Source organism: Hyperolius riggenbachi, chromosome 4 (genome assembly GCF_040937935.1).
Source record: "Hyperolius riggenbachi isolate aHypRig1 chromosome 4, aHypRig1.pri, whole genome shotgun sequence".
Lineage (NCBI taxonomy): Eukaryota > Metazoa > Chordata > Amphibia > Anura > Hyperoliidae > Hyperolius > Hyperolius riggenbachi.
The window spans coordinates 129,324,931-129,339,654 of NC_090649.1; the positions used below are offsets into that span (position 1 = coordinate 129,324,931).

At 40.2% G+C, this 14,724-nt stretch overlaps 1 protein-coding gene across 10 annotated transcripts in view; it reads right to left on the reverse strand.

Moving 5' to 3' along the window:
- SNED1 (sushi, nidogen and EGF like domains 1) overlaps positions 1–14,724 on the reverse strand; it is a 222,570-nt gene that overhangs the window by 120,996 nt on the left and 86,850 nt on the right. For all 10 annotated transcript variants that reach the window (XM_068280636.1, XM_068280643.1, XM_068280641.1 and 7 more), the window contains 3 exons: positions 9,688–9,975; positions 7,760–7,900; positions 4,263–4,425 (listed from right to left, as the gene is read on the reverse strand). In XM_068280636.1, coding sequence (XP_068136737.1) covers positions 4,263–4,425; positions 7,760–7,900; positions 9,688–9,975 — 592 coding nt within the window. The remainder of the gene's footprint in view (positions 1–4,262; positions 4,426–7,759; positions 7,901–9,687; positions 9,976–14,724) is intronic.

Consider the following 14,724-nt stretch of genomic DNA (forward strand, 5'->3'; position numbering starts at 1 on the left):
AATATTAGACTTATGTCTCTGCTCCTAATGTTTTATTTCTTAGTTGTACTACACATACAGATCATTATATCATAACATTTTTTTCGCTTCAGTGTCTCTTTAAAATATAAATAGTAAGCCTTTGGCTAATATGCCTCCTTCAGAGTCTATTCCTGTATGCTGACAAGATGTAAGAACACACAGATTATATACATTTAACATCAGGAGGTACATAGATTGTTTTGCAAATATAAATAAATGTCATTCAGATGTTGTAATTATAACAGAACATCTAAAGGGGGTCTTGAAAGGATGTATTGTAATTTATATATACTATTACTACTAGTATGTCCGTTAACAATCATATAACATATTTCGTCAACATCAAAATGTGTTGTTGTATGTCTTAAATCTGTAAGAAAAAAATGGAAATGATATGTATATCCAGGAGACGGGTCATCCCAGCTGAACATTTGTAGACCCTGGGTATGCTACACAATTGGGAAACCGAATGCAAGGCACATGCAATTAAAATAATGAAAATATTTGTAAAGGAGGAAAAAATACAGTTTAAGGAAGTAGAGAAGGAATTAAAAATGAACGAACCCCAAAACTGAATGACTATAAAGATGACTAGAGTTACAGACTGCCCAGCAAGCTCATGGTGAGCCAGAACTCCTAGTAGTGTGTAAGAGACTTCACAGGACCAAAAAGCCCTTTTACTAAAATTATATGCAAAGCAGAAGTTTGCCTTCTTAAAACAGAAGGTATTTGCATTTAATCAGGTTGGAGTGAGCATATGGTGTCCCACAATGCATCCCTGCTGAATTTGCAAACTGTCCTGTGTTTAGCTTTCAGGAAAAACAAAGGGGCAATTTGCATATTCAGCAGTGATGCACTGTGGGACACGATATGCTCACTCCAACCTGAATATTCGTAAATATCTTCTGTTTTAAGAGGAAAAACTCCTGTTTTATAAAGATGAACCAAATTTAGATGAGTTAAATAAGAAACTTCAAAAAACAGGTTGAGAAAGAACAAGAGGATAAAAAAGGTAATAGAAAAATAATTTCTAAGAGATGTTAACGATCTCAAGAGAGGCAATATATTAATGTAAGTGATCAGAAATATAAATCTAGGCAGGGTCCAGGAAGGAGAGTCAGCTGAGAGGCACCTCAGGAGAGTTTGGTGGGGAACACTTTGGTGGGGAACACTCTGGTGGTGGTGGTGGGGGAAGGGGGGGGGGGGGGAAGATAGTGATACATCTATAAATTCAGGTATATTAAAGAACAGGAAGAAATTTAGAAGGAGAAACAAGAAAAAGGAAGATTAGGAGAAGGCGCAGGAGGCAAGAGAGGGAGGAGGACGAGGTGTACAGACCAGGACCAAATAGAATATTGTCGCCCTATATTGTACTAGGCACTTAATTTAAATGTTGTTTAACTGGGACAAATGGGCAAATTAAATGGTGATTTTCCACAATTATTTATTTAGTGTTCAATTTAAAATGCTTATAACATAAAATAATTCTTAGCAAAAAGTACCCCCCTAACAAAACCTAGTTTAACCCACAAAAAAACAATGTATAGATCATTTCAGTGTGTTAAATAGAGTTAAAGTTATTGGCGATTGAATGGGAACAGCGCTGAAGTGTGAAAATTGCTGTTTAAGGATATAACCTATGGTGAGAAAGTGGTTAAACACTGAAAAAGATTGAATATTAACAAATCTCCAAAAAGATCAAAAATCACGAAATCTTATAAAAAAAAACATACATATCATATAGCACATAAACTGAATTCAACTATAAATACCTACCATAAGCGATCTATCTACCTATCTATCTATACACATACATTTTAGTAGCATTACTACTCAAGTTTGTTTGTGTTTATCTGTCTTGCTATGTTCAGCACTACTTCATTCATTATATATACCCTTCATAAAATATTGCCAGTAATCCTATAATCAATTATGTAAAATATATACTTATTTTATTTCAAACGGGGATGGAGAGAAGCAGCTTTTTTCCACGATACGGTCGGGTAGAGAAAGCTACCACTCTTATATGCATATTTGTTTTTCACTGAAATCTACATCAAATATTTGGAGACTGACGCTTGCTTCCTTGGCCAATGCCGAAGTCAATATTTGCTTGCTGGTGGATTCCAGAACTCCCAACAATGGAAACACAACATTCCTCTTTAGTCAGGCAGTAATGTGCTACCCAGATGTGCTGCCATTTTTAGGATTAGCATTGTTTTAATTAGGCATAAACGTATCTAGTTTCTGTCCATATCAATTTAGGACTGATCTATACAGTATTTTCATTTATTTTATTGTTAACCATGTATAACTGGAAGTGCTTAACAAACATTTTTTACAGTGAGAACACGTAACTAAATGATATAATCCTACATTACCAATTACATAGTTACATAGTTAGGTTTGGTTGACAAAAGACATCCCCTCCATCAAGTTCAACCAGCACTGTCCTGCACCCTCACATATCCTGGTTGATCCCGAAGAAAACAAAGAACCCTTACAAGGCTTGGGTCAATTAGCTTTAAAACGTAGAAAATTCTTACCTAACTCAAGATGTCAAACAGATAAGATCCCTGGATCAACACAGCCAGAAACCACCTATTAAATTTAACCATGGATGTCCTACAATACAGATGCTGATATATAATTTGCCATAACTACTTCCTGTGTGGTTAAAAAGAAGATATTCCACATTTTAAGCACTCTTACTGTAAAGAACCCAATTCTAAACAGAGGGCAAAAATGTTTTTCTCCATATAAAGGTCATGTCCCCTTGTCATTTGTACAAGCCTAGGGACAAAAAGGTCATATGCCAATCTTTTGCATTGCCTTCTGATGTATGTTTACATGATAATTAGATCATCTCAAAGGGATCTTATAGTTACATAGTTACATAGTTATTTTGGTTGAAAAAAGACATACGTCCATCGAGTTCAACCAGTATAAAGTACAACACCAGCCTGCTCCCTCACATATCCCTGTTGATCCAGAGGAAGGCGAAAAAACCCTTACAAGGCATGGTCCAATTAGCCCCTAAAGGGAAAAATTCCTTCCCGACTCCAGATGGCAATCAGATAAAATCCCTGGATCAACATCATTAGGCATTACCTAGTAATTGTAGCCATGGATGTCTTTCAACGCAAGGAAAGCATCTAAGCCCCCTTTAAATGCAGGTATAGAGTTTGCCATAACGACTTCCTGTGGCAATGCATTCCACATCTTAATCACTCTTACTGTAAAGAACCCTTTCCTAAATAAATGGCTAAAACATTTTTCCTCCATGCGCAGATCATGTCCTCTAGTCCTTTGAGAAGGCCTAGGGACAAAAAGCTCATCCGCCAAGGTATTATATTGCCCTCTGATGTATTTATACATGTTAATTAGATCCCCTCTAAGGCGTCTTTTCTCTAGACTAAATAAACCCAGTTTATCTAACCTTTCTCGATAAGTGAGACCTTCCATCCCACGCATCAATTTTGTTGCTCGTCTCTGCACCTGCTCTAAAACTGCAATATCTTTTTTGTAATGTGGTTCGCCTGACTTTCCTGGTTAGTTAGAACTTCCATCCCTCTGATCAATTTTGTGCCTTTCTTTGCACTTGTTCCAAAACTCTAATATCCCTCCTGTAATGCAGTGCCCAGAACTCTTTCCATGTTCCAGATTTGGCCTTACAAGAGAGTTAAACAGTGGCAGTATTATGCTAACATCCCAAGTTTTTATTTCCTTTTTAAACATCCCAAAATTGTATTTGCTTTAGCTGCTGTTGCTTGGCATTGAATATCATTATTTAACTTTGTGTTAACCAGTACCCCTAAGTCCCTGTCCAAGTTTGATGATCATCTGTATCCTGTTTTTGTATAGTGCTAGACGATTGGTATGGCTGAGATGCATGACTAAATTATTTTACGCTGAATTCCATCTGCCATTTTCTTGCCCAAATAACCATGCTATCAAGATCTGACTGCAAAATGTCACTATCTTTCTGCACATTGATAATTCAGGGCAACTTTGTATCATCTGACAACATTACTTTCTACTTTATCTATTACTAGGTAAATAAACTGAAGAGTACTGGACCTAGTACCGACCCCTGTGGGACCCCACTACTAACAGTCACCCATTTGGAAATCTTATCTTATGTAAGGTGACATCTACCCATATATTCTCTCAATCATCTGCCCATTCTTCCATTTCTATTCCATATTTACAAGTGAACCACACTGGGAATCATCACGTACTTGCATTACTGCATCCCCCAACCTCCACATGGTTATCGTCAATCCGGAAGACCCAACGTCCAGGAATTCCTATGTTAGTAGTGTTCGCAATCCCTGCAATGTCATCTGTCCGAGAGCCAGGGATGTTAAAGTACCTCCAGCCGTCTCCTGCATTGAAACCTGCCTATGAGACAGAAGGCAAAGCATCAGTGGAGTCAAAGAACAGATGTACTAAGAAAAAAAGAAAAATTATTTTAACGGTTTGATAATAACGGTCTAGATAAGATATTATTATTAAATAAAAACTCTGCTTAGTCACAAAACATAAACACTTGGGGAATTTCTGGAAACTACTCTATCTGAAAATATAAAGAAACATTCAGTAATAATAAGGTTGTAGGCCTGTAACAGTATCAGGATAATAGAGAACATCAATTGATTTACCAAAAATCTCTTTAAAGCAAACCTGTAATGGGGAGGTGTAAAAAATAGATACTTATCTCAGTAGTTAGAAGTCTCTAGATGTTTAACTGCTTTTTTGGTTCCTCCTGAATGCCAGTGTTTCAGCACAGGGCTCCTCTTCTGTTCCGGCCATGTTCCTGGCCATGGACAAGAGCATTGCAGACTGGGCATGCATAAGTACTTTGTTCAACTGGGCATGCACGGTTCTTTGTGCATTCCCAGGATGAAAACACCCACCATGGGAGAGCAGCCACAAGAGACCATTTAATACGATTTTGTCAAATAGGTTTAGAGGGACCAGGGCTGGAACAGTGGACTGCAGAAGGCTCCAGTAAGCCTCTGGACTATCCAGTGGCTTCCCAATGATGAGGTAAGTATGTAAGTTTTTTTGACTACAGGTACCCTTTAAACTTCTATAGAATTTTTTTTTCAAATAAGACACAGATAAGAAGAAAAGATAAGAAGATAAGAACCATTATCACATTGGTATAGTGCCTGTGTGGATGTTAAAGTGGATCCAAGATGAACTTTTACTCATTGCATAATTGTGTTCCTTTCCTACTGTTTATAGGGCATTCCTCAAGCCAAATACTTTTGTTTTAGTTTTAATTCTCTCCCTAAAAACTAAACAAGCCAAGCCCACAGGTTTTTAGAGAGCCAAGGCACTTTCAGACAGTAGCAAGGGCTCATGGGAGCTCAGTCTGGGCAGGAGGAGGGGGAGGTATTACTAGCCAAAGATTTCAGAGGCAGAGGGGAGGAGGGAGGAGGATTAGGTTTGTTTTGCTCAAGATGCAGATAAGCCTGCCTCTGTGTAATGTTTACAAACAACATGGCTGCTTTCATTGTATCACAGGAAGAAATAATCATATTCTATTAAAGCTGTTTGCAGATAGAGTTGCTGTGTAAACTATCTAAACTTTAGATAAGATATATAGACAAGTTACTTGTTTTAGTTAGTTTTTCATCTCGGATCCGCTTTAAAGGCTAATCTGATTTTTTTTTTATTCCTGTTTACTGTGGGATAGACAAAGAGGGATTTCAGTGAACCAGGTACAGACAAAAGCAGTGATTAGAAACTGCTTCTCACTGACACTAAACTCTTTTTTAAAAGCATGCTGTGGGAAACATGTTTTATATTAAAAAAAAAAAAAAAAAAAAAAAAAAGCGGATGTCACATTTATTTAAAGTATATCTTAAAGCATACCTATGTCCAACTCTTTACAGAGTGAGAGTCAGGCCTGAGACTTAAAGTGTGCCCGCCTCTTCCTCACTTACTCAGCTGCTCCCATTGGCCAACTCTCTGTAAATTGGTGCCCACTTTACAGTCACCAATAGCACATGACCCAAGATGAGAACAGTTGGCCAATGGGAGCAAGGAGAAAGGGACAGGCATAATTTATGACTCATGCTTTTACTCCCAGTCAATAAACTGCTGTGACACATTGGCTAAATAACCCTTTCTCAAGTCCACCACACATCACCACAAAATTCAACTTTTGACAGACTTTGAAGGGGATGCCATTTTATTTATTTTTTATTATGGGGTCTAGGAAGGGAAAGTATTTCTTAAACACACAGCATGAAGGAACTAGACCAAAAAATTATAATGATAATCTGAAAAGCTGTAGTTTCGTAGTGCTGGCCACAAAGAGTTAATTTCTCAGCTATTAGTCATCCAGTAACATAGTAAAATCCTGAATTTACTTTGTGTCAAAACAAAACAGTCAGAAATGCTGTTTTTCAATAACTTCCAAAAAACATAGACCGCACCCTATGGTTATACACTTTATATGATCCACTCCCCTGACACCTTAGGGAAAAGAACGCTTTACGCTGGTGGGCGTTTTCCCTGATCTGTGTTTCCATTGGCCAGTGGCTCAGCATGCAGCTAAGGTTTTGATTCATTTGGGATTTTTTTTCTGATCAGGATGTATAAGGAATATGACATTCCTGACAGACGTTTAAGAAAGAAAGCATCTCGTTTTCAAAATGTCACTACTGAAGCTGATCTGGATCTTCAACATTGATAACAAGAGAGCTGTATACTTTTGTGTTATGATGCTTTCATTTCCATATTAAAGTGAGCCGGAATCGAGCAAAATTAAGTAAAATAAACACATGATGTATCTGCAAATGTTTACATACTTATATATAATTAGTTCCTCTCAAATGCTCACCATTTTCTTCTTACAATGATTCCTTCCAGTTGAAATATATCAGTTGCAGTCAGTTACAACTGAAAAGACAACTGATGTTTCCCTATGGTTAATGAGAACCTGTACTGAGTAAAAATATTTAAACTAAACACATGAGGTAACTTCAAATGAACATTACATAGTTACCTTGCCATCAGTTCCTCTCAGAAGCGCACCATTTTCTTCTGACAATAATCCCTTCCAGTTCTGACAATATTTTGTCAGATCTGAAATATATCAGTTGCTGTCAGTAAAATATCAGTTGCTGTCAGTTATAGTGAGAGGGAAACTATTGTACCAGGCAATGTCCATGTTTCCCTTCGGCTCAAGTGGGCGATGTTACAGTTTAACTGTGTGCTGACCAGAAAGCTGTTATGGGTAATGGCCATTTTCAAAATGGAGGACGGAAAATTCCCTTGATCACAGTAAACAAACAGGACGCGGGACAGGAGAAAGACACTGAGGAGTAGACAACATGGAAGGTAAGTATGACTTGTGTATGCTTATTTTGTCTTTTAATTTTCAGTTCAGGTTCTCTTTAAAGTGGACAATATTACAGTCCAACAGGTTGCTGATCCAGAAGCTGTTATGGGGTCATCACCATTTTCAAAATGGAGGACAGAAAATTCCATTGATCACAGTGGACAAACAGGCCACAGGAGAGGAGAAAGAGACTGATGAGTAAACCAGACGGGAGGTAAGTATGACGTGTGTATGTTTATTTTGATTTTTAACATTAAGTTCAGGTTTGCTTTAAAGACCTTATCGTGAAGACAGTGTCGTTGGTTTTGAAAGGAATATTTCATTAACTGACAGACAGCTTCATTACATAATAGGTTATATATGCAAGAAATGCGTTACCTGGGCAGCGATACCCCCTCGTCCAGAAATGTCACCACCGCTGCTGGCATGCCGGCCTGTTGTCCACTCTATTGTCTCATAATTAAAGATGGTAAAAGAGCGAATTCCATCGGTGATTAGCACTATCTGGAATGTGTTTACCTGTCAAAGTAGCATAGTGAACATGTATAAGGGCAAGAATGCATTGAAGAAATAACTCAAGAAATACATAGCCCTGAGATAAAACTTAAGGTACATGTACTGAGCAAAGAAATTAGGTCAATTTTAGTAAATGAAAAGGGTCATTCAACTTATAGTGATGTTACGGTTATAAATCATGTCTGCTAAGCTGAGGCACTCACTGACTTCTTATGGATTCCATTACTTAGACTGGCTTACCATAGTAACCACTCTATACCTTGGAGCAATAAGGTTCATACCCACGATGCAATTTTGTGGGTGACGTTTTTGGGCCGAACGATTATTTTTGTGATATTACGTAACATCAATTAACGAAACTTCCTTAAACAATGTTTAATGACGTGCAACCACCCGCAGCGGTCGTTTGCATTGCTAATATGATTGTTGAGTCCCGCGCAACATACTGCAATCGTATTAACCAATATACTGTTATTTAGATTTGATATTATATATTAATTTGTATTATATAGCAACTGACATTTTCCATAGCCACTTAGCAAAACACACGGAATAATTGGTGTAATCAAATGTCCCTTAAAGAGGAACTAAAAGCCATACTATGCAAGGAAAAAAAAACATTGTAAGTAGATATTTACTTGCTCTACTAACATAACAGATGTATTGCACTGTCCACATTTTGATTTCAGTGAATTTTATACAGCGAATTAGGAGAATTCTGTTCCTAGGCAAGGGCCATCTTGGGTCCCTCAGGCTGAAGCCAATCCTGATGTCATTTCCTCCCTTACTCCTCGTAGCATTACAGAGCACAGCGAGGAGGAATAAAGGCAGCACACACAGACTCACCTAGTCATGGTTCCAGGCACTGGAGTTCCTTTCTATACTCTCTGAGAGTATAGACAGGAACTCCAGTGCCTGGAACCATGATGAGGGGAGTCTGTGTGTGCTGCCTTTATTCCTTGCCGCTGTGCTCTGTGATGCTGCGCGGAGGAGAGGGGATGCCGAGAGGGGATGGGGGGGGGGGGAGCGGGGGAGGGGGGCATAGGGAGCAAGAGATGCAGTGAGCGTGTGGAGATCAGTACAGGAGGGAGGCCAAGGACAGTGACAGAGAACAGGTGCTGGCCTCTCCCTGCACCGTATCAGGCTGCGACCACCATAGTGGAGGAGAACAGGATCTCCAAGGCGACCAATCACAGAGGTGGGAAAACGGGAGGGATAGAAGATTCCTCCAATAAGGCTGAACTAGCTTGCACTGCAACTTCCTTTGTCTGGCAGCCATACAAAATAAGAGCCAGGGGCATGGGGTAATGATATTCTATTGGAAAAAAAAGTAAGATTGATTTTAAACTTTTTAATTTCCTGGTTAGCAACCTTTTTACTTATTTAACAGCTACGAATAGAGAATTGATTTTGGATTTTACTCTAGACAGTTACCATTTAAAAGAACTCTCAACTTAAAAAAACAAAGCATATGGTTTTGGCACTCGCGCCGAAACAGGGCGCCTCTATAGCACTAGTGCTATACTACGCACTCCAGGCAAGAGTAATTCAGGGTACCAGCGATCGCCAGACGCCAAACTACTTCTCCCTCCAAGTTGCTACAACTTGGAAGGGGAATAGTATTTAATGCTGGCGGGGATTTGAGGAGCAGCAGGCGCCCATCTCACTAGTGGCGTGTATATATGTACACTTAAAAAAAAACTATTGTATGGTGTGAAAGAGAATGTCAGCAAATATATCCTGACCCAAGCTACAGCACGAGCATGAGAGGTTCCGATATATATACTTACCGGTGAATTAGTATCACCACCATAGAATGTCACCCTGTGCCAAGTGGCAATGAAGACCCATGAGGCATTGAAGACGGGCAGCTCGGGGAAGTAGGACTTGACATCTCTGCTGGCACGGCTTAATATTGGCCACTCCTCAGTCTCTCTGTAAAATACATCCCCTCCTCTGCGATTGTCCACATCAGCCCAAAAGGCAGCTACCACTCTGCGGTCACCCGAGATAGGAAATGCCACAGGTGTAAACTGGGACACCTCTCGCAGAAAAGACACAACCCCATTATTATTCACCTGCAATACAAAGAAAGAAATGTATCACTTCCTGCACTAGGGACATATAATAATATATATAACTATATATGTGCATGCACACCGTGAGAACGTGAGGGTACATGTGCATGTTTGTTTCCTTCAGCCCAAGCCATGAAGTGGGTAAAGAATATATGTTATATTAATAATTTTTTAGCTGTATTCCACTTTTGAAGAATGACAGAATTCAATCCAATTGTAATAAACAGCTGGTCCCCGTCGCTGCCTCCTCTGTATATCTGATTACTGCATTTCAAATTGTATGTGCTGTTGTATCTGTCTATGCCATGTGTACCACAAATAATTCCGATTATGGCTCTTGCTGTACTTGGCGAAATAAAACTGATTCTGATTCTGATTCTGATTTTTCGATATAGGTATTATCTCTCATGCACAACAAAAGACAAGCTCTGCTGTCAACAAAAGAGCTCCCTCTGGTGGCTTTAAAAAGATTAGAAGCTTACAGACAAGTCTTTCAGGAGTAAAACAGAATTTTACCTTCTTAAAACATAGCATTTGCGACTATTCAGCTTGGAATAAGCTCTGAGGTGTCCCACAATGCTGAATATGAAAATAATTTCTTTGTTGTCCCTGATAGCTAAACACACCTCCAGAACTGCTGGAATGCAATGATGTGTCAGTTTATTAATTGTACAGAGCCACTAGTATTATTATTTAGTATTTATATAGCGCTGACATCTTACATAGCACTGTACAGAGTATATTCTCACCTAACTGTCCCTCAGAGGGGCTCACAATCTAATCCCTACCATAGTCATATGTCTATGAATGTATCGTATAGTGTATGTATCGTAGTCTAGGGCCAATTTAGGGGGAAGCCAATTAACTTATCTGTATGTTTTTGGGATGTGGGAGGAAACCAGAGTACCCAGAGGAAACCCATGCAGACACAGGGAGAACATACAAACTCCTTGCAGATTTTGACCTGGCTGGGATACGAACCTGGGACCCAGGACTGCAAGGCAAGAGTGCTAACCACTATGCCAGTTTTCATGCATATAGACTGTTATGGATTGGTTGGTCCAGAACTCCTAGGAGTTTCAGGAGCTAATTGATGGCAAGGAAGCTTCTAAAATCGCCAAGCACTACAACTGCCCTTTTGCAGGTACCCAGGGGAACAGGAATAAGGTAAGCAATAAAAATGAATGTATCCTTTAATGCTGGAACATTGCTACATGAATGCAGAGAATAGTTAGCATACTTCACAGTTTGCCATCTACAAAGCCATTATGCACTGGTTCTATGTTCTAGGTTGGCTTCATGGTCCTGCGCAAAATATAACCTTGCAATATATGTTTAGGTTTTCAGCAAATATCATAGAGTGGGTAATGTGTGAGTTATGTGTATTTCTCATTGACATCTTTCATGCATCTATTTGCAAAGGTGCTCAAGATATGGAAGTCTTCCAACCCAGCCATTTCCATCAGATACAAACAGTAGGACCAGAGACCTGGTGGTGCTGGACAGGTGGCCTCCCATGGAGGCACATCTGAGTGCAGGGGCAGTCATGCTCAGACATAATGTGGTTCTCTGCCACCAGGTAACATGACCACGTGTCAAGCATTGACGCATGGTCGTACAACTGCATTTTAATTGCACCCAAACGGTGCTCGTGGGCTCCAGGCAAGACGCTGAACTCCTTGGCACAACACACATTTCAGATGGCCATCCGAAAGAGACCTTACACTGCATGCTTTTGCACAATGTTAGCATTTCACTGCTGTAATTGCGTTACCCTGACAAAGTCCTTATGATTTATGGGCAAAACATGTTGGGTTTTTAGGTATTAGGTGCAAGTTTTAGTTGGGGGGTGGTTGCCTGCGTTCTAAGATGCCGGAGAGCAAGCTGCTGAAAGTTTAGTTCTAAGCAGGTGTATTCTCAGACACAGCAATCTGGGGATTATGACTATTCTCTATGTTAAAGGGACTCCGAGCAGTGCAGAAACTATGGAAAGATGCATATCATTTTAAAGCTCTCTTTCTCCTCTTTCCGATGATATATAAACCGCCACCCTACGCCTTTTTGCTTACGCTATTTTCGCCATTGAAATTGCCGCCATTGAAATTGCCGCGACAATTACAGTATATAAACTGCCGCCCTACGCCTTTTAGTTTTTCGTATTTTCGCGATTGAAATTGCTGCGAAAATAGAGAAAACTAAAAGGCGTAGGGCGACGATTTAGGGGTCGTCAGAAAGAGGAGAAAGAGAGCTTTAAAATGATATCCATCTTTCCATAGTTATCTTGTATTACACAGGACGACACTTTCCCCAGTGTTAGCAGCTCCAGTCTGCTGAATGGAGCCACTGACTTTGAGAAAAAGTCGCCCTGTGTAATACAATGTAACTATGGAAAGATGGATATCATTTGAAAGCTCTCTTTCTCCTCTTTCTGACAACCCCTAAATCGTCGCCCTACGCCTTTTAGTTTTCTCTATTTTCGCAGCAATTTCAATCGCGAAAATACGAAAAACTAAAAGGCGTAGGGCGGCAGTTTATATACTGTATCATTGGAAAGAGGAGAAAGAGAGCTTTAAAATGATATGCATCTTTCCATAGTTTTTGCACTGCTCGGAGTCCCTTTAAATCGGAACTGGGTGGAATTCCTGTGAGAGACCCATGCCTGTAGACATCATATTTCTCCCCATAATCTCATAAGTTTTCAGAGTCCTCTTATGTTTTTCTGAAGCTGTAAAGTTCTGCAGATTTTACTACAACTAGATAAACAAGAGTGGTAATAAGGACAGGTTATAATGGAACTTTATCTTGTAAATGTAACACTATTATAGGCAAGATGTTAGAGCAAGGCCGATGTGTGTACATACTTGTCCTGTAAACTTGTTGTGCGGTTGGTTGAGCATTAAGTTAGACGTGTGTATGAACTTTAACAGGATCCAGAAGATGGGACCATCAGAGAGGCTGAACTAAAGTGATGTCCAACAGAGTTTGCCATCCAGGCCTCATCAGTACATGCAACCAAGAATTCTCCGGCAGTCCTCAGCGTACAAAAGCATACATGTCTATTTCACAGACTAAAGGTGGCCATACACTGGTCGATTTGCTATCAGATTCGACCAACAGATAGATCCCTCTCTGATCGAATCTGATCAGAGAGGGATCGTATGGCTACCTTTACAGCAAACAGATTGTGAACCGATTTCAGCCTGAAACCGTTCACAATCTGTTGTAGTGGTGCTGCTGCTGCTGCCCCCGCCCGCCCGCATACATTACCTGCTCCGCCGGCGCGACTCCAGTCCCCCGGTCACCGCTGCTCTGTCTGCGCTCTGGTCTCCAGGTCCGGCATGCCTCACTTCTTCTAGCCCGGCAGGAAGTTTAAACAGTAGAGGGCGCTCTACTGTTTAAACTTCCTGCCGGGCTAGAAGACGTGAGGCATGCCGGACCTGGAGACCAGAGCGCAGACGGAGCAGCGGTGACCGGGAGACTGGAGTCGCGCCGGCGGAGCAGGTAATGTATGCGGGCTCTATTGCGTCGGTCGTCGGGCACTCGAACGCCGCTAGCGATGCGCTCTTTGCCCGCGGGCGATCGACGGTTATTTTCCGTACGGCGCGATCGACGGGATCGGATGAAATGGATCGAAATTCGGCGTGTAGCGTGAACGATTGGCAGCAGATTCGATCCCAGTGATCGAATCTGCTGTCGAAACGGGCGCAAATCGGGCCAGTGCATGGCCAGCTTAATTATTTTAGAAAATCTGTATACCCAAGATAGCCGCAGACAAAAAAAAAAATGGCCTTCTTAGTACTTGACTGGGATCATTCTCAAATACTTTTCTTTTTAAATTAGCCATGCAAAATGATCTGTAATTAAATGCCTCACTTTATATCATTAGAAATAATTACACGTTTTCTTTTATTGTTTTATTTTTCTGTCATTCCTCTTCAACATATTTCACAATAGCATAAAGTACATAGTATTCTAAATGCTTTGGAATGTTTTATATAAATTTCCGTGCACAACATACAGGCCATTGCTTGCACCAACAGTGTAGCTCATTATGCGTCAGGGTCCATTATAATTTAAATTAAATACCGAGGTTTCAAACCACATCTGAACAGTCCATTAGGCATTCTGTGTGTAAGCTTTCACAACAAGCTATTATTCCTAAAAGTGGTTATTGTATAAACTCCATTCATCTGAGTACTCAGTTAAATAAAACTGTCCCCAAGTTATGCAAGTTGTATGCTTATAATCTGCTATTCAAGCCGTTACAAAGAGACTTTTGTACAATGCACTGTCTCTCATTCATGAGGGCTAAAACACTGTAGATGACATTTTCTGCATTTGGCACGATTTTAGCTATTATTTACCAATTCCTTCAGACACTAAAGGGTCATCTCTTACTCTGAGCATAGCTTTGAGGAAACGTGTTTACACAACAACTTCAGCCACTCAGCACCATCAGATTCACAGGGCCAGATTTATCAAAGCATTACAGTCAGTTTTTTCTTCTTAAACTGTTTTAACCAGCAGGGTAACCGTTCTGCATGATAATAAGAAGATTATTAAATCCTACTTAATAGTGACAGTTTAGTGTGAATTTCTAGAACTGCACTACAGTTAAGAAAAGTGCAAATCGGGGCGTGGCTTGCGCATGGAGGAGTGAAGAAGCTGCTTTAGTGAGCTCCCGCTACACCGCTGCCCTAAAGCAATCTAACAGCAAGCCCAAGGTATTAATCTTGTCCATGGGCGCTT